This window comes from Lagopus leucura, unplaced genomic scaffold (genome assembly GCF_019238085.1).
Source record: "Lagopus leucura isolate 7727_CA_CO unplaced genomic scaffold, USGS_WTPT01 Super-Scaffold_100001, whole genome shotgun sequence".
NCBI classification, from domain to species: domain Eukaryota; kingdom Metazoa; phylum Chordata; class Aves; order Galliformes; family Phasianidae; genus Lagopus; species Lagopus leucura.
The window spans coordinates 23,865,191-23,893,155 of NW_024962262.1; the positions used below are offsets into that span (position 1 = coordinate 23,865,191).

At 35.6% G+C, this 27,965-nt stretch overlaps 1 protein-coding gene across 5 annotated transcripts in view; it reads right to left on the reverse strand.

The window, feature by feature from the left end:
- DACH1 (dachshund family transcription factor 1) overlaps positions 1-27,965 on the reverse strand; it is a 356,177-nt gene that overhangs the window by 113,330 nt on the left and 214,882 nt on the right. For 4 of the 5 annotated variants that reach the window (XM_042867808.1, XM_042867810.1, XM_042867806.1 and 1 more), the window contains exon 4: positions 2,650-2,822. In XM_042867808.1, the coding sequence (XP_042723742.1) occupies positions 2,650-2,822 (173 nt within the window). Of the gene's footprint in view, positions 1-2,649; positions 2,823-3,329; positions 3,486-27,965 lie in introns of all 5 variants that reach the window. The other variant, XM_042867811.1, reaches the window with a different exon arrangement.

The following is a 27,965-nucleotide window of genomic DNA, read 5'->3' on the forward strand; positions in this document are numbered from 1 at the left end:
AGATCTGAGAACACAGCAGGCTCAGTTCCCATAACCTGCTTCCTAAAAAGTAAATTTTTTTCATATAACCCAGGAGCTACATTGTACTACAACTGCACATGCTTGATAAAATTTTTAAGCAGAAAGTTACAAATACTAGTGAAAAATCAAACTCTGAACTCTTACATAGCAACTAAAATACTTGCAGATAATGAAAAAAATGGAAATATTAGTAAATAGCAAAAACAAACTTTTGTTTTCTTAGTAATTCTTCTCAACCGTATTTCTGCATGCGCTCAATCCCAAACTTCATTTTTTAGATACCTCTCTAATACCAGTGGTCACTGTTCCCGTTAAGAAAATAAATTTAGAATGAAACATAGCACCACTTATGTTTCAAAGAACAACTTTAGTATCATGTAACTCTACAAAGAATCACAGAATGGTAAAGCCTGGAAGAGACCTCTAGAGTCCAAGCTTCCTACCAAAGGAGGCTCCCTAGACTAGGATGCACAGGTAGGTGTCCATACGGGTCTTGAATATTTCCAGAGAAGGAGATTCCACAGCTTTGCTGGGCAGCCTGTTCCAGTGCTCCATCACCCTTACTGTGAAGTTCTTATGCACATTTGTTTGGAACTTCCTTCAGTCTGTGGCTGCTTCCCCTTGTCCTATTGCCACATACCACTGAAGAGTCTGGCCTCATCCCTTTGCATCCGACACATTAGATATTTATTGAAATTGATCAGACCCTCTCTCAGTCTTCTTTTCTCAAAGCTGAACAGACCTAGGTTGCTCAGCCTTTCCTCATAAGACAGATGCTCCAGGCCCTTTATGATCTTTGTGGCACACAACTGGACTCTTTCCAAGAGGTCCCTGTCTTTTTTGTACTGGGGAGCTGTACTGGGCACAGTACTCCAGGTTAGGCCTCACCAGGGCAGAGTAGAGGGGGACGATAAACCTCCCGTGACCTGCTGGCCAAGGCCTTTTCAATGCACCCCAGGATGCCATTGGCCTTCTTGACCACCTGGGCACACTGCTGGCTCATGGCCAACCTGCTGTCTACCAGGACCCCCAGGTCCTCTCTGCAGTGCTCCTCTCCAACAGGTCATCCCCCAACTTGTACTGCTGCATGTGGTTATTCCTCTCTAGCTGCAAGACTCTACACTTGCTTTTGCTAAACCTCATCTGGTTCCTCTCTGCCCAGCTCTCCAGTCTGTTCAGGTTTCGCTGAATGGTAGCACAACCTTCAGGTGTGTCAACCATTCCTCCCAGCTTTGTATCATCAGCAAACTTCTACTTAACTAAAGACAATTCAAGTGAAAACAGAAGAACAAAGGTGCAGAAACCACTATAAAATCGAACAGTGAATTATCAGCAGAGCGTACATATATCCACACTGAGTAAGTCAGACATTAGGGACAGAATCTAATCCTGTTGACATAACACCTCAACAAACAATTCTTCTAAAAGCAATGTCTGAACACTTTGTATCATCAAAGATATGACAGAGGTGCCATGGTAGGCCTCCAATGGAGATCTTACATTTGAAAGTGCAGATACCTAAATTAGGTCATAGGACTGTATTTTTCTAGGCTCATCACAACACTTTTGATTGAATGATTATTTATGAATCTGAGCTTGTTCAGTTACTCAGAAAGAGGAGAGGAGCACAAGCATGTGGAATATCTCAATCAGCTAACTTTTTTTTCACTCTGCTTGAATCATCTGAAACTTCAAAACTTTTGTAATTCCTAATTTGAAGGTCTAAAGATTTTACATGTACTCAATTCTTGTCAAAGGAATTGCAGTAAAGGATAGATTTCATAGCCATAAAGTATCAAATAACCTTGCCGCCATGTCTTCTTCTAACATATGGAAGTTCAAGTTTTGTTCACAAACAAAAGTTTGTGTACCTTTTAAAACTCATTTATTACAACTAAAGAAGGATAAAGATATAAAATGTAAATTTCTGAAAAAATGTGGAATTACATCATAAATATGCAGTGGTAAGGGAGAAATGCTTGTATAATAAATACAGACCATTCTCAGTCAGAATGAGAAAAAACTCTGCTAAATAGCTCCACAATCAAATTAATCTGGGCTGGAGGCTGCTGCTCTTGGAGGCAATAAAACTTAAAATGGGTAGGAAGTTTCAGGCTGAGATTTCTCTACTACTGTTCTGGTCTGGAGATTATTGGGTCTGTTTTGCACAACTTTATTGCATTCTGTTACAGTATTTGGCAATTTAGAGGCAAAGCATCAAGCCTTTCAGCCTTTCTCAGATGCTTGGAGTATCTTAGAAATGCTTAGAACTACAAGTTGAAAACACAGACAGATTGTCTTGATCTGTTCCAATTTAACAATGAAGTAGTTTTTAACTTGACATGTAGAGGAACATGCTATTAGATTACAGACTGTTAAACACAAGAAATCAGAAAGCGATGTATTTTGCATGAAAGCTGCCTCAAGTTGAGCACTGTTTTAATATTGATTATGAGGGGAGAATCAAGAAGGTAAAACTGGACACCAGCAGCCTACTTCTTCTCAGAGCTAAGAAAACTGTTTTTCTTGTATGTACTGACTTCATGACTTACCTTAAAATTTCTGACACCTGCTTATCTTTGTAACAGATGTGAATGTGCAACAATTTTACCTCTCTTTTAATATTACCTTAATAACAGATGTCTCAACTCTGGATGGAGGACTCTGCACTTGTGCTGCTGCTGCCATGTTGGCAATGGTACTAAGATGATTCATTTGGCTCATTGCCATTGTGACAGATGCTGGAGGTAGGCTCACAGGAATTAATGGGTGGGGCATCATCATAAACGGAAGCTCCAATCCTAGAGGGAAAAAAAAAAAAGAAAAGAAGGAAATAGGTTTATCTATTTTTGCATTTTTAATTTTTTCTCCTGATGGCAAGATGGATGGTTAACATCTCAAGAAAATGCAGCAATGTGTCAGTTCTTCTCTGGGTTATACATGTGTAAATCACAAGCAACAGCGGAGAGTTTTTAGACACAAGGAGAGGCTATACCTTTCAATTTGTTCATATCAATGTAATGTTGTACGGTATCATTGATAAACAACAGCAGTTTATTAAGTTTTCTAACATATTCTGCCAGACGTCTTAGCAATGCATTACTATGCCACTTATACATTGGTTATCAAATAAGTACTGCATACATATTTGTTCTTTCTCATCTCCACTTCTCCTGGTTGTTACTTGGAAGGAAGTATTCTAACGCTCCCCACATCTTTGATTTCTGATAGCCTATTTATGTAAACACAAAATAAAGACAAGAATTGGAAAGCTGCCGATATTAGTGCTGAAAGATGTCAACCCGTACCATTTGGCAGTAGGTGGTTCTGTTGAAGAGGATTGAGAGGATGGCTAACTGGAACATTATGTTGCCCAGGCAAGTTGGGGTGGTTAATAGAGGCCTGTGATCCTTGGGTGGGGGGAGACTGAAGTTTTTCTTTATCCCAAGAACCATCACTGCTGCCTGTGGGGAACGAATATATATTATTTGGATGAAGGAGGACCCCAAATTTTACACGTTTGAATACTGAAAGTAGGCCAGTAATTTAACTTTTTTTGCAAGGAATAATTTTTATTTTATTTTTTGCATATGTGGGATAGGGGAAGGACTTTCTTGAGGTTTTGTTGTTTGTTTTTTCCACCTACTGAAGAAAATGTAAGGATAAATTTTCAAGTCCAGCCAGAGCACAAACCTAAATGTATTAGAGTTGTGCCTAATTGTATTAGAATTGTGCTCCTTCACATGAAGTTTGTGTTTGATGTATTATTATTTTTACATATACTTCTGCCATTGATAGAAAGTGCAAAAAAACTGCTTGTGGAATTTGTTTTATATGTGTTCATTATGTCTGAAACAAATAATTTTGCCTATTATGTCAATTCAAATTCAAACTACGTTAATATTTCTTCTTGTATTCATGAATGAACAAACACTGTAGAAATTAAAAAAATTATTTACTGAAGGCACCGGCATACGTTCTTACATGCCTGGTTGACATTTCTGTGTTGAATATTCAATTTTTGTTTCATATGATTAATTAAAATATATGGAATTATTTAATGATTCCTGAAGTCTTTTCCTAGTGGAATGGAATGGACAAATTAGGGTTGAGATGAGTTCATATATTTGTCAAATATTCTTTTTTGTTATAGCAGATTCCCTGATACAAATACCCAAAGGATTAAATGGAAGAATACAATTAAAGGACAATAAAAATTCACTTAAAATTTTTAGATTTGTTCTGAAAACACAATATTCATTGTGCATTTTAAGGTGTAACGTAGAGACTGAGCATATCTACACATCCAAAGTAATCCATATAATCACTGTATGAGTTTGTATGTTTATTGCATACCATCAGTAAAACAATGTTAGAATATATTAATATCTGTACTTGGATGCATTCTCAGCAGCATGAATGCACATCAAGAATATATGATCTCCTTCCTTTTCCTATGGTATGCAATGTCATCCTCCTTACTGAAACTTCCTATTACTTTCACGAGAACTGATAAGTCTTGATGAGTCAGAACCAATTTAGTCAAAATTTAGCATTAGGGAATAAAGTAAAGTGCATATTTCTGAGTGTTTCCCTGCACACATCTTACTACCCAACAAACAGGGCCTGGAAAAGAACAAAAGTAATACCACCTCCTCCTCACTTTGGTAGAAAAGGAATTAGCACATTAGTCTTGACTTTCTTTTTTTATATCATTTTTATGGGATGACAAAAGCACAGAAGTTGGTAGAATTCCAATTTAATTTCTCTACATCTATTAAAAACCTGATTGTAAAAGCTGTACAACACAGTTTATAATGAAAAAACACTCCATTATTGCCGTGATTTTCTTTCCCTTGTTACTCTATGAAGATAGTTAAGGCTCAATATAAATCCTAACTCATTAGCTCAATACTGTCTGTATCCCAGTGTAAATTGTTCAGAAGTAGGTAATGAAAATGAAGTCTAAACTCTCCCAAATTCAAACAAAGCCATTTTAAGAAACAATGAAAAGAATCAATTACATTAGATACTTTTAACATTTTAAAGAAACTGTCACCACCTTTATTCAGTGTACACAGCCAGTCTGGTTAATATCTGACTGGAATCTCATCACCTTTGATAAGTGAATGTATTTTCTCATATTCTGAGAACCATCAAATGCATACATAAATAAAAGAGCTTAATAGCAGCAGGGAAAAAAAAATTCTTCTAATTTCTCAATTTTTTGTGAATTGCTGCTGTGACATATACATTTCATTTATTCCAAATGTTCATTCATTGAAAAGTCTGACAGTAGAAATAACAGTTAAACACAAAAAATGAGTTCATTAATTTAAGACAAAATGCAGGTGCTGATGCCAATGTGCATTTAACGAGAAGACAGGTAGCTCCAAAGGGCAATTCAACCCATCTTTGAGTGCATAAAATAGTATAGCATTTGTATGATGCTTAGGGCTTCATTACAAAACAACCACCAAAAATCTGACTACATAATGTCAAACATTGGGCATAAAGAAGTCCAATCTAAATTTTTGCACCTGTTAATAAAAAGTTCAGCAACTTTGTTTCTCGTATATGTTGTCAGAGTACATCCTGTTTGTCCATGCTGCTCCCATTTTGTGCTCATTGCTGTCTTGCTGTAGCTAATGTGAAGCCAGAGTAAGCCCTGAGTGTTGGTTGATTAGTTTAACCCAAGTGGAACTACCCTGTGATCATGATGCAATCAGTACTGCCTGGTGACCAGGTAATGCCTACATGCACACGAAATGGAGAGGGAAAGACCATAAGCGACAAATGGAATGAATGCCCTCTGGGCTTGCCTACATCTCTCCAGTAAATGCAGAGAAAGCTTTTACAGATGGATTAAACTTATATGGCTTAAGTAAGATGAATCTAGGCCAAAATGTTTTGCTTTTTTAGCTATAAACTCTCCGATCATCATCCACTGAAAACTCTTCTCTGGACATTTATTCCTGTTCTTAAAAATAAATTGAAAAATATGCACAGTTTGTAAAATATGTTTCACACCTGGGGCAAAATTCTTGGATTTACACTTAAAGCTATTGCAGGACAACATTTTGCGAATCAGTTAAACATTTTTCTTCTTAACTTTCCCATCCAAAGATGCTGAAATACATATGTGACATATATATAAAGGATATACATAGAGAATACATTGTATATATATTATATATATACAATGCATTAGTGTATATATGAATATTTGTTAATAGGCACAGAAGACTTCTGCATTTCACTGTCACAGAGCTGGTGAACTCCCAGTGATATTTTCCTTATTTATCTGCAGTGCAGTTAATTTCATATTATACACTGACGTTCACTATGGAGATGGTGTCAATTCCTCTGCAAACTTTCCTAGAGTGGTCACTGAATGGTGCATGGTTAGTTGAAGATTGCCAGTTATGGCACTAATTATGTGGCTCAGAAATCAGAGCTTTTTAAAATTACTCCTTTCTGCTTCCAAACTACATTGTCTGTTGTTTCAGAATGATATCAAAGCCAATAATAAATTGGGTTAGAGAATATAAGCTTAAGCTAGCAAAGCATTGAGGCTAGTGTCTAGTCAATGACAGACCGCTTAGTATTTGCAGTTTAGTATTGTCTGTGAAGATTTGTTTATACTGAGTCATAGGCAGAATCCAAACCATAATACTAGGAACCACTTTCAAACTACATGCTGTTGCACTTGTAAGTAGACAGACAGAAAGAAGCAGTCCTGGCCATTTGCTGTGAATTTCTTACATTAGTTAAGCATAACAAATTTCCTTTCAGAGGAAACAGTAATTTTCATTAATGTCAAAGCAAAAGTTTAAGTTTAATTCATGGACACTACTCACCATCTGCTCAACTAAGTGCTAAGTGCTAGCTGCACATTCTGTCACTTTTTTAATTTTATTTAGTCTTAATGCATACAATGGTATCAAAGAGTATCAAAAATCTGTTTCCTTCTTTCTCTTCACTTGTTGCCCTGCTGAAAACATTCGTTTTTCCAGTTTTCATCAGTAGTTGTCAAGTCTTTGTAATAGGATTAAAAGTCTGGACACCTGATATCCCTGGGTGCTGCAGTTCACTCTCATAAACACTGTTTGCTTTAAATTGAGAGAAAATCATTTTTTAGTGGCATAATTAATTAAATTATGCAAAGTGTTCCAGATTCAGCACAACATTTTCTGAAGCAGCAATTGGAAGCTCTACATTGTATTCAAACTTACGCTGCATTTCAATTGATGCCGCACTAGGCTGACCAGAGTAGCATTTTCAAGGCTTTCCGGCACAAGGGACTCAATTTGGAAATGTAGATGCTTAATGTTAAGTGTTCAAACTCCATACATGTATGCTTCAATAGGCAATTCAGTTGCCAGCTATGTCTTTCATGTGCTGAAGTGCATTTAAAAACTCGAAAGTAAAGTTCCAAACGTTAGTATACATTTAAAAATTGAGCTCAGAATGTCTCATCATGAACAGTCTGATGGAACAAAACCAACAATACATTTTCATAATTTAAAATATTACAGAATTCTGTGTTTTTCCCAGAAACTAATATTCCAGCATGTATTTTCCATAACATCAACCTCTTTCTCCCATAATCAGCAGTTATGCAACAAACCATTATTTGTACACTAAACTGGGTCTCTAAGAGCCTGATGCCTGGATTATTTGTATTAATTTGTAGCACAATTAGGTAGCTAAGGATGGTAATAATAAACAAAAATAATTCTGGACTGGAAAGTAATGCAGTCAAGTAAAAGAAAATGAAGCAGAAAACTAGGCTGTACACTATGAGCCATGTAAGCAAACTCTGATTTAAGCACACAAGATTCATTTTTAGAAACTCATCTCATATTTCTTAATTCCTTTTCCTTTCTCATTCTGTTCCATTTAGCATTCAGTTTGCCTAAATTAATGTTCCTACAAATAAGCTAAGCTAGTTCCCTTTATAACAAACACGGATATTAGAACAGGCTCTAGAGAACTGTTGAGCTCACTTCACGGGAGCTAGGTATCTTTGGTCAGCTGAATCTAAATCCAAATCTCGTGGCTCTAGTGACTGCAGTGGCTCTCCTCCCAGACTCAACTCCCCCCACACACCATGTGACACAGCGAGAATGATTTTAGACATTCTCACAGGGTTGGTGACATGGCACCTGCAAGTCATCTGGAGACGGAAGTAAAGCAGCATACTCCTGGGTATCTAAGATAGTAGAAACATAGCTATGTCTGAGCAACTGAGTCAAACTTGTTATGATGACAGGTGAATTTTAAAGTCAAAATTAGGTAATGTTCCAGGCCATCAAGTCTTCTCTTTCTTTCATTAGAAAATTTTATGGCATCTTGGAGAGGACTGTGTGCTTGTCTTTAGGCAAGTGAATCCTAGCCCTGGCGCAGGAAGTGTTTCAGGTAATATTATTACATACACAGGCAGTATCACGTGGCAAAAAGACAAAAGAGTCTGAATTTCTACTATCAGCTCAAATCTATTCATTTGTTTGTTTATTTTTGGTATTACTGATCTTCTTTCAGTCCCCTTAATCTTTCAAACAAGCCTGCTGTTATCTTCTGTGTTTGCTGGAACAAATTGTATCTCAGCAACAATTACCAAACAAAGCATCAGTATCAGCTGTGTTGGCTCATTTTTCTGAAGTGGACTATTCTTCACTATCTATGCTATTTATGTCTACTGGAAAATATGCATAATAGCATGTTAAAAGTAGGTAATTTTAGCATGTGATGATGTGGAATCTCTCGTACTACTCTTCAAATCAATTCCTTCTTCTTTAGACTTGATTGCTATAAATTTGTGATTTCATTGTTGTGTAATTCAGTTCAGTCTCCTGAAAGCAACTATATCCCATACCCCCTTGCCTGCTTCCCTACTTAGCAAACCAGTTTTGTGAGATATATAAAGGACAGAAAATAATTGATAAGAATACTTGCATAAGATCTCTGTGTTACTGCTTTATCATTAAAAACAAATAAAATTGTGCAAGTAGTGTCTGTCTCATACTGCTGATATTTTAAAAATAGCATTATTACCACTTCTGAGATCACAAAATGTTTGGGAGAAAAACTGCTATCACATAGGGAAATTATAAGTTTCCCAAGAATTCTCTGAAATGCTCTAGTTCTACTATGGATAAGCATCTTTTTTTTTTTTTTCTTTTTTTTTTTCTCTGCAAAGCTTATGCTTATGCTTACGCTCTTAAACAGACCATGAGCAAGCCAGCCTGATAATTGAAATTTTTTCTAATTTTATCTAACATAGTGGGTTTATATGTGTGGAATTTGCAGTTCTGCTATTGCAACTACAAATAGGTATAGAAACAAATTATGAAGAAAAAAAAAATTAAAAAAAGACCACTTATTTGATATACGTTTTCTCACAGAAACACAGAACCTTAGAAATCACATATAGTTTCTTTCTTGCATGCAATAGATTCAAACTCAAAAGAAAAAGAAGTTTTTGGCCTCCAACATGTTGAGTGCTTCATTTACAGTCTTAATTTTATTACACAGGTTTTTCTTGGACATGAGAGAGAAATGCTAACCACAGTTTGCACTGCAAGCCAGACTTGTTGCCACTTTACTGCACTTACAACATTTATCTTCTGATAAATAAAAATTGCAGACAAATTACAAAAAAGTAATTCTGTGTAAGAAGATGGAATTCTACAAGCTGAATATCAGAGTACCTATACTTAATCATGAATCACAAAAAATTGAATTCATATAGAGTAGCAAGTGAAATAATTTTTAAAGTGGCACTGAATCCCACGGAATATATATTTCATACTTTATACTAATCCTTCATTATTTCACCAAAGAGATTAACACAGGAAAAGCTTTTTTAGAATTCAACAGAATGAATAATGAAACTGTCCAGTGCAAGTGAAAGCTCAGTAGCTCAGTCATAGGCTGTGTGACATTTACCCAAAAACAGATTTTCCATTTGTCTCCTTCTACAAATACCTAACTTATTTCATTTCACAGATGATATACAGTTTATTAGGATGGTTATATGATGCTGTATGATAAGAGTACAGGTACTCACTCGACGTAAAGTTTTTATGACATAACTACTAATATGCTATAAGAAGTCAACCAAAATAAGCAGATAAAAAAGTTGTTTATCTTATTCAACAAGATAAAAAATATTTAGTGAACATTTTGATTACAGCTGTACGTGCTTATTTGTAGATTTTTTTTCCCCACTCATTACTTTGTACAACATTATATATTTTCAACAAACAGAATGAAAGAAAATCAAGGGAATACAATATATCACATATTCATTTGGTAATTTGTATTCCCTCTTTTCTTTATTTTAATAAAGAATTATTTCAAATGACCAAAAAAGGTTTAACTGAAAGGGAAAAACACTGCATATTTTCAGGAAACCTAAGCACAGGTGCTGGTCCTACTACTAAAGATCCATTTAAGTTGGAAAATCCCCAGTAAATATACGTAAGCATAAAATGTATACACATAGATAAAATCTGCGATGTAAGAAACATGCTTCCTAATGTCTTCTGTAAACAGAAAGTTAAATGCAATCGGTTTGAGAAGACTTTGCCCCACCTCATTCTGGAGTGTTACAACACAGGGAAATAAAAAACAGAGATGAAGGATGCATTGGGCTTGAAGGACAAACAGGCCTCTAGCAAGCCTCTCTAAGGACAGTGTTGTGCTCTTAAGAGATACAAGGCCAGAGAAGCTGACATTTTTCAGGCAGTCACATTTTCTGGTGATTTAAAAATAAAATTTGCTGAACTAAATGTGAATAATTCAATTTTCCACGCAAATGCTGCACAAACGCCTTATAATACATCGTCTCTACAAGATTGGGGCACAGAGCACTTTCTTAAACATTATTATTCAGACTTTCACTCATTGATTTTTCAGTCATTTTCCTAGAAAATGAATGACTTGCTAGAAAGCAAGGCTAAATGATCCACAATCAGCCCTACTCATAAACAGATTAATATCTTCTCCAGACTCCAGTAAATATAACAGTGAGGTCTCACAGCAATTATATATCGTTCTGCTTCCTGTGAAAATAACCAAAACTGGGCTGCATGAAAACCCACCAGCTGCAACATGTTTCAGATGCTCTCTGGAGCACGTGGCAGTGTTTCCCTTCCAGAAAAATTTGCCTTTGCCCTAGTGATGTGCAGGGTTGCCAGTAGTCTGCTTCAGGAATAGGGCTTTCCTGATTCATGCCATCTCTTTCACACACCACACAACTACCACACAGATGCCAGAAGCCTGCACAAGTTCTGAGGCTCACAAAGAAACTGCCTCCTCCTCCTTTGGTAAGCAGGAGCTAACTCAAAAGTTTGGGAACTGTCTTTCTTCTATGTTGGATGTGCTGCTTTATTCTATTCATTATGGTATAATCTTCATTTTTTAGTTCTTATAAAGCATCTTCTGTAAGTTTACAGCATGGAAGCTCTCACACTTCAGAAGAATCCAATGAGAATTAAAAACAAAAAAAGAAAAATGCCCTTTTTATAACTTTTAGGTAGTGAACTTCACAGCTTCAATATTATTTAAATATTATTTATTTAATATTATTTAATATTATTTAAAGGCACACAGACATGCACAAAGCCATGTGCTGTGTGTCTGCCATTATTTGTATCTGCATCTGTCTACCATTATTTGTATGCACACACAGGCACAAACCACACATGTAAATACATAAAGGATGCAACAAAATGTCAGCATGAAATTCACTAATAAATATCCTCCTTTTATTTGTATACAGAGTATGCACTCCAAGCAGCACTGGTGCCGGTATACTCAGTCTAGCAAACAAAACCAGATCATTTGTTTGTTCCAGATTGGGAAGTTTGTTCCAGATATAGGGGAACCAGATTGTTCCCCTATATTCAGCACTCATGAGGCCGCACCTCGAGTACTGTGTCCAGTTTTGGGCCCCTCACTGCAAGAAAGATATCGAGGCCCTGGAACGTGTTCAAAGGAGGGCAACAAAGCTGGTGAGGGGTCTGGAACACAGGCCATATGAGGAGAGGCTGAAGGAGCTGGGAATGTTCAGCCTGGAGAAGAGGAGGCTCAGGGGAGACCTTATTGCTCTCTATAACTTCCTGAAGGGAGGTTGTAGTGAGCTGGGGGTCGGCCTCTTCTCTCGTGTCATTAGTGATAGGACCAGGGGGAATGGTTTCAAGCTACGGCAGGGGAGATTCAGGCTGGACATGAGGAAGTATTACTTTTCAGAAAGGGTGGTCAGGCACTGGAATGGACTGCCCAGGGAGGTGGTGGAATCACCGACCCTGGGGGTGTTCAAGGAAAGACTGGATGTTGTGTTGAGGGACATGGTTTAGTAGGAGCTATTGGGAATAGGTGAACGGTTGGACTGGGTGATCTTTTAGGTCTTTTCCAACCTTGGTGATTCTATGATCATGAATCATACTGAGTCCATTGCTATTTAACACATATACTATGCAGTGTTTGCCACAAAACATGTAATTATTACAACTGTCATTCAGTATCTCATTATCCCACTGTAAGTTCACAGTGCCTTTTTCCCATTTTCTGCATTTCTGTGTCCCAAAACAGAAAGAAGGAAATCATTACTCAAGAATTCACGTGTCCTGAATCTTCTGGATTGCCAAAACTCTTCCTGCACCCAATGTACTCTTTTCTCAGGATGGCAATGACAGAAGTGACAGGTATGACTCATATAACTAGTAGTAGCAGCAGTAGTAGTGATAATATGTGATACTTAGACCAGATGCACAGTCCTAACCCTAGAAGGCTTACACTGAGAAGATACTATAACAAACTGTGGGTATAATTACATCTCACAATTTGTGCAGCTTACGTAAAAATGATCTTTTTTTCTTTGGAATTTAGTTTACCAGTATTCTCCTACTTTGTGATAAAGTGGTACCTTACCTCATTCAATATTGCTACTGTGTTTCTTGATGAAGCCTTACAACTATGAATAAAGCCAAATCTTAATGCAAAGGAGCTAAACTATGAAACTGGATTTAAGAAGGAATATGAAAATGACATATCATATCGTTATCGTATTTCTTAAAAGTTTTATTGGAATTTCACTAATGTTTTGTAATTATTTTTAATTACTTTTTCTACTTTTATTTCACTTTTGAAATGGAAAGAAATCACATTTTTTAAGTTACTAAAAACAAATAATTTACTTTTCTTTATTCCAGAAGGTATCTGGATCACTGTTATCAATAGTTATCTCTAATGATAAAAAATTTTCACCTACTGTGGAAGAGACAAAAGAGCCAAGCCAGTGTTTGAACTTGATTTACATTTATGCCCATTACATCTATTACAAACAAAGATGGTAGGCTTTTCTAGCGCTTAAGAAAAAGACTTAAGTACCTCCCTGCTTCCTTTTCCTAGTTCCATCAATCCCTCTGAATTACCATAGTTCAGCTGGTCAAGAGGGGAGAAAAGGTGCATAACACTGGACACAGTATGGAAGGAATATATGTAGGAAACATATTAAAAGTACTTTTTCCTCATCCTGCCTAGTCTTGATTAGTTATGATATTCTTCAGTCAGAATTATGGGTATTGACAAAGATAATCTGTTGTCCCAAGCCTTCTGCTTTCTAGACAAGAGTATAACTGGTTGCTATCACACTGTAATGAGGTGGATGCTCGCCTTTAAAGACCATCATTAGATGCCTTCTCACTGGCATGTGTTCAGTCCTCTGTCTACCAGAAGAAAGATGTTTCTCCCAGAGTTTCTGCCCAGCATTTAACATTGTCAATCAGCATAAGATAGTAGTGGATCATCTTTCATCCTAAGTTTCTCAAAACCATATTAAAAAAAAGATCCAAAAATACGATGGATTCCATTGTTGTGAACAAGTAGCTGAAAGTTGCTTGTGGTTGTTCTACTGCACTGGAGCTGCCCGTATGTTTTACTGCATACGAGCATTCATTAAGGATCATTATTGACTACTGAAGTCTGTACTGTTAATTTTTAGCTACCTTATGTCAGATAAGATGGATCTAGATGTAAATCTTTGTGCACTTTTTTTCTTCAATGCACAATGCTTGTTGTGCAATACACAAACAAAACAAAACAAAACAAAAACAAACAACAACAAAAAAAAAAAAAAAGCAAAAAAAGACCAAACACATTAACTTCTACTATGACCATTTTCACAGTATTATGTAAAGAACCATGATGGTCTCTCTTCAAAAGGAGGTGAGTTCAGTTCTTTGTTATACTATTAAGAACAGGTTCCCAGGTCTACACCTTGCTAAAAGCATCAAAGAAAGCAGATTCAAAAATATCTCCTAAGCATTGCTTAGGGACAGAGACATTTTTCTTGTGAGATGTAGTCCACATATGCATGTCCAAAGAGAAAAAATCATACATAATGTGTTGCCAAAATTGTTATTATTCTTCTAAGAAAATACAAGTGAACAGACACTTTGTAACACATGCCATTGAAGTAAAGAAGAACAGCCATGTTAATTTTAGATTATAGTTATGTTGGGCACAGACCTTGAAGTTAAATATTAGACAAGAGCCAGAGTATTCCTTGATACTCAAAGAAAAAAAAACTGCAAAAATTGTGGCTGTTTTTCTAAATTATTTTAAAGTAACTTTATTATTATTATTGTTGTTGTTGTTGCTGAGGATTATTGAGTCTTTAAAATCAGTTTGACCAGTTTTCCCAAGAACTTTGTTTTCATAGACAATGTTGAGTTCCTGACAAAAATCAACATAATGAATACTGGTTTTCAATGAAAGCTGAGTTCTGCTCACTTTAAACTCAACACAAGTAGTGAGTCACTAACACGTAAAAAACACTCCTAGAAATCACATTGTAGGGAAAAAAAAAAATTGTCTAAAAGACATTAGAATAACTTGAAGTCATATTCCTAGAAATGGAATAAAAGGTAGTAGACACTCTGTACCTGACACACAAACTGTGCATAGAGCTTAACATTCTCTGAAAGATGTTGGATATTTAATTTCACGATCATATTCTGTAGCAGGAAATGATGCACACATCATTTTTAAATATCTTTCACTTTAAAAGACTGAAGTCCCATTGCCACTGAAGTCAGTGAGATTTGAATAAGGCCCAAATTTCATTCCCGCTTCTTTGATGTTCCAGTCTGAGCGTGGCTGAGTTCAAAGACTCAAGTTCTACTTCAAACTAGTGTAGAGGCATCAAGAGATGTACACATGCTATAAATTGGCCGTAAAGCTTATTATCTTGTGGTTAATCTATGAAGGGCTAAAATATGTTATTTATATGAGAAATATGGTAACAGACTATTATGTGTCCTTTAAAGTGATTCACAAACAAAGGAAGTTTAAAAATCAAGACTCCCCTTAGATTCCAGAGGGATTTCTGTGCAGCCTTCAGGTCTGATATTGTGTTAAATTGTTAGTATGATTTTTCAAGCAGATTAGTCTGAACATAATGCTTTGAAAAATTTAAAAAGAAGAACGGATAGCAAAATGTCATTTCTTTCATAGCTACAAAATGCAAACTCCAAGTGTTTTAACCTAATGAATAAATGAGTTTGTCCTTTATGTATAAAATATAGTTTGTGTTTGTTGCACAAGTTTTTTAATAATAGATGAATTTTAGGTTTGCTTCAACATATTCAATAAAGTGTGATTAATTTGGTTTTTCAAAAATGCAAACTAGACATTACTATATTACTCTGTAAAATGCACAGCTTGCAACATTATTGTCTCTGTGGGATCTTAAATTGAATTGTAAAATGTGTCTTATTTCCAGTTTGATTTATGTAAGAAATTTCAGTGTATAATGCTCTTTTTGAAGTCTCGGTGCTTTCTGCAAAGAAACAACGCATAACTAAAAATTATGACACAGTTTATTATAAATCACAGCAAAGTTCTATCATTACATAATATTCCCCCTAAAAACCATATACTGATGTCACATACTACGCTCAATTTAGTGAATTAACTTTTTTCTGAAGTTTCATATTATGACAGATTGCATAACACATTTTTGACACGTTCTATGATTTTATAGCGATATTCTAAGTCATTACTAAATCTCTTATTCTCTAAAAAAGCTTTCCTGTGCCCTGAGAATTAATCTATGATACCATTTAACTTGGCTTTTTGAAGTAAATATCACTAGATAAAAAGCCAGCTGGTTCTGAATAATGGGATACTTGAATGAATGTATTAGTGTTTGAAAATGAGAGTACAAATCCTTTAAAAAGATTAATTTCCATAAGAAAGATAGCTCACAGATCTACAAAAGAATAAATTCAAAACATAATAAACTGGCAGAAAGAGAGGTAGATTAAAGTAAAGGCAGCAGCACCTTGTTATTGCAGCTGTTGTATAGCAGTGTTTCTGTATCAATTACAACATTTGGTAGGTGTGGGCAGACTCTTTCGTTTCACTATAAAGCTCAAGTCTGGAATACAGAGTACACCCTATGTAATAACTTGAGTGATGAATTTTTTTTCTTAATAGGACATAACTTTTGTTTGTAATCAAGTCTCTGGGAAGAGTTACAAAGACGCTTCTGACTTTAATGTGAAAAGCTAACATCAGTTTTGTTTATTATTAAAGATTTGGATATGAATTTATCTTTATCATGGAAAGAGCCTGCCTTTATCACAGCACACAAATGCTGACATCAGCATGTAAACTGACTTTTGTTGTCCTATGGACTTTATTTTCAATATCCTGTTTCAAAATATGTTTCCTTGAACAGGTCTAGAATTCTGCTCACACAATTACTCTGGCCAAACATTAATGAAAACAAAGTTTGCTGATGCCAATAAGTACTGTGGATTTGCATAAAACATTCTAAGGCTAAGAGAATTAAATCATGTTGGGCCAAACTTTAATGTATGTGAGTTGTTTTTTTTTTGCTGTTTTTATTTGACTTGTTTTTGTTTTCTGGGGAGGAAAGACAGTTCTGATCCAGATTCCAAAAGCTCCACACAAAGTTTGTCTCAGGGATGTGCAAAAGTCAGATCGATCTAGGTAACCTGCTCTGGACAATAATGTAAGTTTTTCATGAAACATAGAATCCTTGAAGACATCCTATTAATAAGGTCTAGGGCATTTTATCTGTCAACCACAAAAAATGAACTCTCTTCTGTGTTAAAAGTCATCAAGCACTGAATATGCCAGCAACAACACAATTCAGAGCACAAAAGTTTTAAATTCCAGTACTTACTGCAGAATTGCTAGAGAGCAGATTTAATGGGAGACCTGTGAGTCTGGACCATACCCAGACATATACAAGTTTCTATACAAGCTTAACAGGCACCCGAAATACAGTGGTAGAGATTTATATTCAGCCAGTTTAGACTGATTTTTCAAGTGACCAGATTGCAGTGCCACCTTGATAAATTTTGACTCCTTTGAAGTTGCAACAGGAATCTTTCATTTTCCTCTTTTTTTTTTTTTTTTTTTTTTTTTTTTTTTTCATGTCAGTTCAATGTACTTTGGTTTATATCATCTCATATATTTTGAGCTTTGTTACATATATGTCATACATTTTACAATAAATGAAAGTTTTCTTTTTCATATTTTCCCATTTTGGAAACTCATCACAGTTGGAACAGAAGTACATCCTGAAATATCAATTTTTCATATGCAACTGATATTAAAGTGTTCCTAACATGTAATGCCTTTATACTGTAACAGAGATAGTGATGCAGACTAGAAGTGAATTCTTATATGAATGGCAATCAACACAGTAATTACAGAATGGTGTGATAGTGAAATAGTAAGTTATCTGATCAAAAAGATACCTGATTCAAAATGATGGAGTTAATAAACAGGCCCTGACATTTGAAACAAAGTTATGTATGACAGAACTTGTCACCCCAAACCTTATCTATGCAAAGAGTATACTGCATGGTCATCAGACTGCAGTAAGGAGAATTTTTATACAATGATAACTCATTGATATTCTTCCACAAGCCTACTTCTCATCTGAGGTATTCTCAGATAAATATTGTACTGAACATGCCAGTACATATAACACACTCACTAAAGATAGTTACATCATACAAGCTTTCTGTACTATGCAGGGCATTCTACTCAGTTATGCTTTCAAGCATAGAAAAGCTTGTTTTTGTGCGTGCTGAAGATAATGACAAACTTCAGTCAGGGAAGCACCAAGTCAAAAGACTAGAATTAGATCTGTGCAACAGCTGCGGTGACTCATACCGAAGATCATACTTTCTTCCATTATTTTAATTTCCTAAGTCAAATAAACTGCCAAACTCCTCTGTACGCTTTGAGAACTTTGCGGACCTCCACACAGAAATGAGCTTTCAGTGATTAGGAATAATTTAAACCAAGTAACTGAAACTGAAAACAAATCAGTATGCCAAAATTAAGGCAAATATCTATTGCAAGGCAACTGAAAAGAGTTTAGATGTTACAAATAATTCCTCTTACAATTCAGTGATATTTACTGTGATTCTATGAGTCTTTGTAGTCTTTGTTAAAGCTGGCTACAAAATGTTTACAGCAGTTTTCTGAAAGCAACTCCAGATTCCTTTTTAATCATACTACTTCAGGAAAGCTGCTTTTAGTTAAAACACAAAAATTGTAGTTACAAGGTTTCTGCAAACATAACTGCCATTCCATTAAGGAAATGGCACAGCAAACAGTAAATAGTGGCCTCAAGGGAAATGTAAGTATTGATTTTATTACTATGTTGGTTGGATTGTATTTGCAATTGTCAACTCTAATTTTAGCTTGTGCATTAAGTATCCGTATAATAGCTTAAGGAAAAAGCAAATATTAATTAGAATATATTGATGATGTTTTTATGTCTTAGATTTAGTACTTACCAAGCATATATTGTGATAAAATACAAATCTACTTTTTGCTTGTAAACGTAGCTAATAAATGAATACATAGAAACGATAATTACATGGATTACACAATACTTTTTGTGTATCATGTCATCTGCTGGATGCAATTACTTAAAATTAAAATTACCATGTAGTACAAAGATATTTATTATTGCATCCGGCTATGTTATTGCAAATAAAATGAAGTCACTATTCAAATACAACATGATCAAAGCATGGATTGATTGTGTTCTTCATCCTATCAATTGCTTTTTGATAAGTCAGATTCTTACTTGCCATACAGTAAACTGCTACCAACAGAAACCACAGCAGGATGGGTTTTATTTTCAAGTTCCACCAAAGATAACGCAACTTTTTTTCTGCTCTTTAATTTAAAACAGTACCTTCATAAACCCAAACTTCTTATATACTGTCGTTTGTTTCTGGTAATATTCACATGTACTTAGCTAGCAGAATAGATTCATGACTTACATTTGTATTGAACTGAGAAAGAAAATACCAGCAGACATACAATTACCTATTAGAATGTAAAGATGTAGTGGCTTTCTCATCAAAGTTTTGCCATCTTGATATAAGAAATGATAAGGCTGTAACTATGTGGTGACTGCAACTTCAAGCAATGTAAGACTGATTTGACAATACTCAAAAAAAGAATTTTCAGGCCATACGTACTCCACATTTTAAACCATGTCACTTGTACAAAAAGTGGTACTTCAGAAAAAAATCTATTCCTGATAAATTTCTTGTTTAATGTGTTAAATTTCTAAAGTAGCTAAAAATAATTGCTTATGTGATCTACAGTGTTGCCAACTCCTCCAGTTTTATCACCAGTCCTGATGTCATTCATACAAAATCTCTGCTTCAGAAGACATAAGAGTATGTGTTAATTTTAGCATCTCAGTTAAAGGAGAGTCCCCCAGCTCCCTCCAGCTGTGTGCTGTAGTATCTGAAATTGAGTGGGGGCTTTGTGGCCAAGCGAGTGCCTGGGGTTGTAGGTCTCCTTCCTAGGTGGGGCCACATTTCCAGCTGTGCTTGGGACCTGGTAAACACAGACAAGGGTAAATGCCCTGGCTTGGAGCTGTCAGACCTGAGCATCCTGCTTAATGTTGTTGCAAAACTTTATCTTAAACCTTGAGAAAACAGCAGACTAAGAGCACTGTAGTGTGAAAACATTAAATTTCAGTCAGGTGGCCTGCAACTGTTCTGTTCCTGCACTGTGCTCCTTCCTTTTCTTTATACGCATGTGCTGACTGCTGCGATATTTAAGGGCTTTTGAAAGGCTGCTTCTATTTCCTGCCAAACAGCAGGAAAAAAAGAAAGGGAGGCCCTGCTGAATTTTTCCTGCCCATCTCCAAACACTCATACAACGAGGGGCGTGTAGAGGGAGAGTTCTTGCTTTGTGCAAAGTGGACAGGGCACATCCAAGTCTCAGTGGACTCTTCTGTTTTCTCACACCCAGAGAGAGCCAAACCTGAAAGATACCTCCAGCACTTTGCTTTCCACAAGGCACAGCCTCCAGAAGAACTGTTCTGGGAGCTGGGCAAGCAGAGATTCTCCGTAAATTTTCCTCTGCATTTCACATAACCTAACTTCCCCTGCAGAAGATGGTAGGTGAATAAATAGAGGTCTGTTTTGTTTGACATGTATCAATGCATGCAGCTGTATAAAAGTTCAAGGTTCACATTTGTTATGCATGTATTTATACCTTCTTTCCTCTCAGGGGACATCAAGATCTTAATCAAAAGTCTCAGTAACACTTAGGTGGTGCAGAGTGGATTGTTTGTGGGTCACCTGATGAAAGCAAATTTCTCTATTCATGATTGCTAAAATGTATGTCTATTGTTCTTGATGAGTTGCTATTTATTTTATCCACAACACTATAGTTTAAAATAAATACAGCAATGCACAAATTAAATATTAAATCTACAGCACAGTCTTTAACTTACAAACAGGCACATTTCTCTAACATAGTACAGACAGGCTTCCACAAAATAAGTTCAAAAGGTCTGAGAGAAAAATAAAACACAGACTACTCAATGTTGTATATAAGAGTGCAGTAAGCTCTGGTCAAACTATTTTTTTTTTGCATAGGATTTTCCTCAAGGAAATTTAATATGCTTAAGTAACAATATGCAATAACAGTACTGCATAGATAGGCATGGCAATGTGGCTGAAATGGTTTATTTCAATATTATTTCAATAGCATTTCTTATTTAAAACAGTTGTTTAAATGATGACATTACATGATTACTTGAAAGCATTAGGAAATAAATTGTTTCTGTTATTATTGTCTAACAAGATCACTGTATTGCATCACTTAACAGGTCTGCGAAGGCAGGCATTAGAAAGAAAACTCACTGCTTTTACTACAAACCTCACTGTGTATTAAGCAAGCAAAATGATGTTACTTCATGTTTCCTCTAAAACATTTAAGCAATAATAACTGTATTCCGTTCCTCAAAGGAAAATTTACTGTGCTTATGTTTCATTATGCTAGATGTCATTAACAGCATTTCTTCCTCCTAAAAAGCTGAATTACTATGGGAGAATCTGCAATATCCTTTGTTTTTTTCAAAATTGGATAGAAACGTTTTAAAAGAGACAACTATTTTCCATTTACTGTAACAAGAAGAAAGGAAGGTAAATTCCAGTGTTGTTTGATACGGAGAACAAAATAAGAAACAAACATGCATTATATGCTATTGAAGTGGTGTAAACAACGTCACTGACAGTGTTAGATAGGGTAAAAGCTTTATTTTAAAACACTCAGGCATAGAAGTCTTTTACTCTCAGTAAAATCACTGTTGTGGTGATGGGGAATGCATTGCCACTAAAAGCTCCAAATCGTTCCCTTGTAGATTCTGCTGAAAGATCAGAGCTGATCTTTCACAGTCACACAGAGAAATCTACATTCTCCATTCTCAAAAGGCACAACTTTTTGCCTGAATAAGATAATGTTGATGAGACTTCCAGTTTTATCCTAGGGAAACAGGGATATATTCCTGGAAGGAACTCAAATTAAAGGAAGGGTTTAAATTTAAATGAGAGGGTTAAAGCATTCCAAAATACACACCACTTGAATAATAGAGATTTGGAGTGCATTAAGTAAATAGTTGTTGGTGACCATATTCTGTTGTAAGCAAGCTGTTTAGAAGAGTGCTTCATGCTGAATTTTAGAACCACTAGTAAATAAAAGATCAGAAACTGTGTGTATATGCATGTGTGTGTGTTGGGGGGGGGTGGGGGTTGTGGAGGTATCTACCATTTGATTATCATAGGGTCCTAGAAGGAAGTTTAAAAGTAATACAAACCCCAATCTCTGTTTTATGGAGGAAAAAATTCTGCATATTATCATATGAAACTAATGATTTCAGCACATAAACAGACTACTCTTAACAGAGATATACGTGAACAGGTAAGAGTCATAAGTGCTGATATACAAATCTTCTGAAAGAAACTCTGAATTTCTGTCTTGTGAATACGCTTACCATCTCACAGATGGCAGCCCAGGAGGGGAAACGATTTCTACAGGCTCACCACCCACCGGTAGGGGAAGGGAGGGAGCAGACAGTGAGGCCAGTTTAGACCCTACCCCCTAGAATACCAGACAGAATAGCTTCAAGTCACAATTTCCGTCTTAGGCTGCTCCCAGGGCAGCATGCAATTATATACTGCAACTGGCTTAGGGCAGGCTGAGTCTACAATTAATTCCTTGACCTTGCTGAGACTAACAGTGTGAGTAAGGTGAATGTGACATATCTTTTTCTCAAAATTCTCAACTGTTTCATGCAACTAATTCAACAAAAATTGTTTCACATCTTAAAAAACAAAACGAAACAGAAAGTGAAAAAGGAGTTGCCTGCAAACTCAACAAAAAGGTCAAAATGATGTTTTTAACTCAAAGTTTCTAAAGCTTTATTGATAAAATGATTATAAATATATATAATCTCTTTATTTCTACTTTCCATTAAAGAGCATAACACTGTTTTCTCCTTTGTGTAATAGGTTTATTAGTTATATCTGTTTTACAATACTCAGGGAAGTTCAATTAAGATCATAGACAATTATCCATGATAAAGCTCATGGCAGAAACTGTAGATTGAATAAATGCTGACACGGGTGCATTAAAGCACATGCCACTCACATAGCATCAGGTACAGCTACCCCTTAGGTCTAAAGATTCAAATACTCCTTTCAGCACTTTGGCACATCTCAAGTAATTAGAAGCCATCTGCTGAAATCTTCTATGTTCAGTCTCAAACAGCCATCTTGAAATGGTTGGGGCTTTATGTCATGCTAGAGGGCATACCTTTCCCTCCATACTGAAGTTGAAAGAGGCTTCAGACAGTGAGTAAGAATGAGATCATGCAGAGAAAAAAACACTGCTAGGAGTTTGACCTAGATTGTCCAATTAATTGTCAGTGAGTTAAAACAATGCAAATTCATTGAACAAATAAATATAAATCCTGTAAATTAAAGATGAAATGTACGTCAGTTTGGGATTCAATCATAAATTAAATACTCCTAATAGCCAATTAAAATAAAATATCAGGAACAAGTCAGGCACGGAGAGATGGCTAAGTTAACCATAGAACTAGCAGAATATGTTTCGACTCATCCTGTAGTTGAGATGTAACATACACCTACTGCATACAATTAATGGGCACAGAAATAAAAGGACAAAATCAAGAAGTCAGAGTTGGTATCCATGAATGCAGTGGGATATCCATGAATGCAGTGGGATACAAGACCTTTTAAGGTCCCTTCCAATGCAAACGATTCTATGATTCTATGGAAGAATTTGCAGAGCAACATTAAAATACCACTGCAAACCAGACCCATGTGAAAAGTCACTTTCCTAATCTTCTGGATGGAGAAGTCACAGAAATGGGGCTGGAAACTGTTCTTTAACACCTGTGTTTCAAGAGTAATAGCAAAGCCTGATTATTATTCACTTTATAAGACAGGTATAGGCATAAGGAATAAAACAGATCATGGCGGTATACATGAAATGACTAAAAATACTGGCAGCAAAGCCTGCTTTGACTGTGTTATCAGTTCAGTGATTTTTTTTCTGTAAGATGTATAGAATACGATAATTGTATTTATTTAGATTGAAAGGGAATACGCCATAAATCATAATCCCCAATTATAAAGTTGAAGAACATTTCTGAGTGCACAATATTAATGGAGATCAAAAAGGCAAATAACCCATATGTAATACATGATCAGTGAGAAGTAACCTCCAGAACTTCCATGTAAATCAGTTAGTTATATGGCACACTGGGTCAAGGTTTTGTGAAGCAACTTCTCAAAACCATAAAAATCACTTGTTGGAACAGCTGAGTCCACAGTGCCTATGATGAGAAGATGTTTTTTAGTATTCCTAAGTTATTCAAGATGTTCCTTTGGATGGTAGCTATACATACAAGCATAACAAAGTTATTTAGAATGCTCACATAAGGAAAGTATCACAATGTGGCCCTAAAAAAGCACATAATGAAGTCTGTGAATTAACTTCATTTCAAGGGGCAAATGAGTAGTGTCAGTCTCATAAAGCCTAGATTTTTCTCTATGCCACCCCTGCTACAGTCAGAGGAACACTGAAAAGCTGGACATGAAACAATGTATGATTAAAAAATGAAAATACTATTGAAATTATTTTAACTGTGGATGAAGCACATTTATCACTTATGAAATAAGAAAGGACAATAATGATATAAATACTGTTTTGGAAATCCACATAGCAATTTATTTGAATATGACTGAGTGCAAAGTGCTCAGAAATACAGAACATTTTAAGAATAATTGGTGAATTTTGTAAACGGCTATTGGGTTAAATTCACTTCTTACAACATAATTTGTGATTATAAATAATTGTCAAATTAAGCAAAACTTAATACAACTGTCCGTAGTCCTTTCTTCATGCAGATTTGCTCAAGTATACCTCAATACAAATCATGCAGGTGCATTACTCTTTACCTGTTCAAGGTAAATCTCTTAATTATACAGATTCCTCCAAAAAGTTCATCTTCACATACTCAAATCACTACAGCCATATCCCAGTTGTGTCTGTAATATAAGTACTTTTGGCTAAAGTAACAACAAAACCCATCTATCTGGCACCTCAAATTTAAGCTATATCACAGTGTTATTTGGTGAAGCCATTAATACATCTGTCGCTTCTCAAAAGAACACAAAACCATAACTATTAAGTTCTGTAACTAAAAGTGAACTAATCATATGTACAAGGGGGTTTCTCTGATAGTTCGTATCTGCTGCTTATAATCATAAATGTATGCAGCTAAGCCCTGGCTGAATCTTATCCAGATCTCTCATACTGTCCATACTGCATAAACATAGCCTTCCCCATTGATAGTGGCCTGGAAGAAGCACAAAGCAAATCACAGAGTTGATCACAGAGAAGACAAAGGTGTTAAACTCTCACAGCTGCCCTGGTTTATAAGGTACAAACATTATATCCAAAATAAGGAGCCACTAAGTTGAGCTCACTAGCTGGAGGTCTAAGGCAGGAATCCCCAAAAGACATGCCTTCAAAAGGCAAACGGGATCAGATCTATCATTATGCTCATGGATCAAAGTCCCAAAAAAGCACAAACACACAGTGTCTCAGTAATTCGGTCAGTAGCTTAAACTGCTATAAAGGAAAAGCTAAAGATCTGCTAAAATTGCCTTAACTCTGAAGTTCTGTAATTAAAAGTGAAATCAAATAAAGAAACAAGGAGCAGATGTTGGTTTTATTTCTGTATGTTGATTTTATTAAGTAAACATTTCCCCCTCCCCTTCCCCCAAGACATCCTTTGCTTTCATTTATTTGCTATGCTTCCTATTATTTTCTTTTCCTACTAAACAATTGTAATCTTCAACAGTACAATGAGGTAATTTATGTCTAAATTCTTGTCACATTTGGGATTTTTTCATTATGTATTTTGTAACTGTTTTAGCTGATTTATAACTTTTGTCTCAGATGTAAAATTGAAGTAGAATATAACCTTTTTTACTCTACTCTGATTAACACCTGTAAGAACACAAGAGATATACAAAAAATAATTTTTTTTTTCATAAAAGAAAAAAATTCTCTAATTACTTTGTTTTAGTAAGCTACTGAAGATCTCCCCTGATAGGAATTAAACTAGCACCCAGTTGGTGCTTTATTATCTCTTCAACAAAACGATTTATTGTTTGTAGTCTGAAAGTAAAAGAGAAGGAAAATTGCATTTTTTGTACCAATAGCAGTAGCCCTATCAGTTCCTCTGAACTATTCTTTGAAGCTGACAATGAACAATACAGTAATGACACCAGAAATAGTTAACTCTAACAAAGCTGCTTATACAAAATCTGTGACAACTGAGATCATTGTACCTCATCATGATTTAACCTTAGATACTAAATCTTATGTTTCTTACCTCAGCATGACTTGCTGTAATGTTCAAATTTAAATTTATTTCCTACTCTACAGTGTGGATGTAACTGAATATTTTTAATTTTTTGAAGGTTTCGAGCAAATAAAGTTTAATTAAGTAGGAACAGGTAAAATACATTTTAAAATGTCAGGAAGAGAGAGTTGCAAATCCTTTATGTGCGTATGTAGGCTATAAATAATAAACTAATTTTTAGATGAGTTATTTTTTACTTCAATGAGAATTTAATGCTTTGTTTTTATACACTGATTAAAAAGGCAAGAAGAGAAACCCAGAAATAGGGTTGAAAACAGGCAGAGGAAATTTCTATCAACCTGTATAACTAAAACCAAATCTGAAAGATGCATACATATGTAAGCATGGTGCATTAAAAAAGAAAAGAGGTGTCAAAAGTGAGAAGGCACTGCAAATATAGTAAGTTATTTTATTTCCAAACTTGCAGCCCATTTGTAGAACAAAAACATCCTTCAGTGCAGAGCAGAAGATGGTTCCCTCCAGCAGTGAAGACAGTAGAATATGCTGAATGGGAAAGTCAAGTACAGCTCTTCCCCTATGCTCTTCAGCAATTCCAAGGAAACTGGAGTAGAAAACAATTACAACACTTTCATGATGAATATTTTATCCAGAAGAATATTTTTGTAAAGTTTGCTGGGCTGTCTCTTGTGGTGAACTATTAAACAACTGGCATTTCTTTTGATATGGATAAGCTGATTGTAAAGTTTCTGATACTCTGTCATAAGACAGACAAAGAAGGGAAAACACATAATGATCATAAAAGATACTTGTTGGTACAAACTTGAGATATATCTCCATCATGGATAAGAAATGATCAGTCATGCATATTGCTAGAAAAATCTTTTATGCCAAGTTATAACCATCATGTTTTTCTACAGCCTCATTATAAAATGGATTTACTTAGGGATAAAACAGTGGCTAGCACTACTTTAAATAGATGACATATAATCAAAATATCGATCAGTAGCTATACCAATCACAGTGTTAATTCTGGACATCAAAGACAGGAAAATCTTAAAAGGAGCATTCATACATGTGCACACTGAGCTCAGCAAGACATTCTGAAATGTTACGATTGGTTTTAGAATACATGCCTTTTTACCAACTCATTAGTGGTTCCCTAAGACAGGAAGACTTCATTGCCCAGGCAACCACAAGCACAGGAGACCTATTCAGCTACCTGCACATAAGAATCTGGTATTATTTCAGGCGTGCTCTGATACCTTAGTCCTCACTGAACTTGTAAATAAGACATAGCACCTCACTGCATGTGATCTCTGCCATACTGCAGTGTAAGCTAAGCTGGAAGTCAAGCAGGATGCCTTAGGGCATCCCAAATGGTATAAGGCACCTGTACATAGGCAACTGAATCAAGATGCTGTCTTTCTTGCTGGAAGCACATTCATAATGGTGAATTGTCAGACAGTGATCTGCATAATGCTTACTCCAAAAGTTTTATCTCTTGTAATATTTAGATAATCTTTGTAGCGTTGTCCAGAAAAGTGTGGTTTATCCTCTGCAGTTTTAAACTAAAAAAAAATCATAGCTTAGTCTATAATTGCTTACTCATTCAAACTTGAAATAATTAAAGATATTTAAATGCACA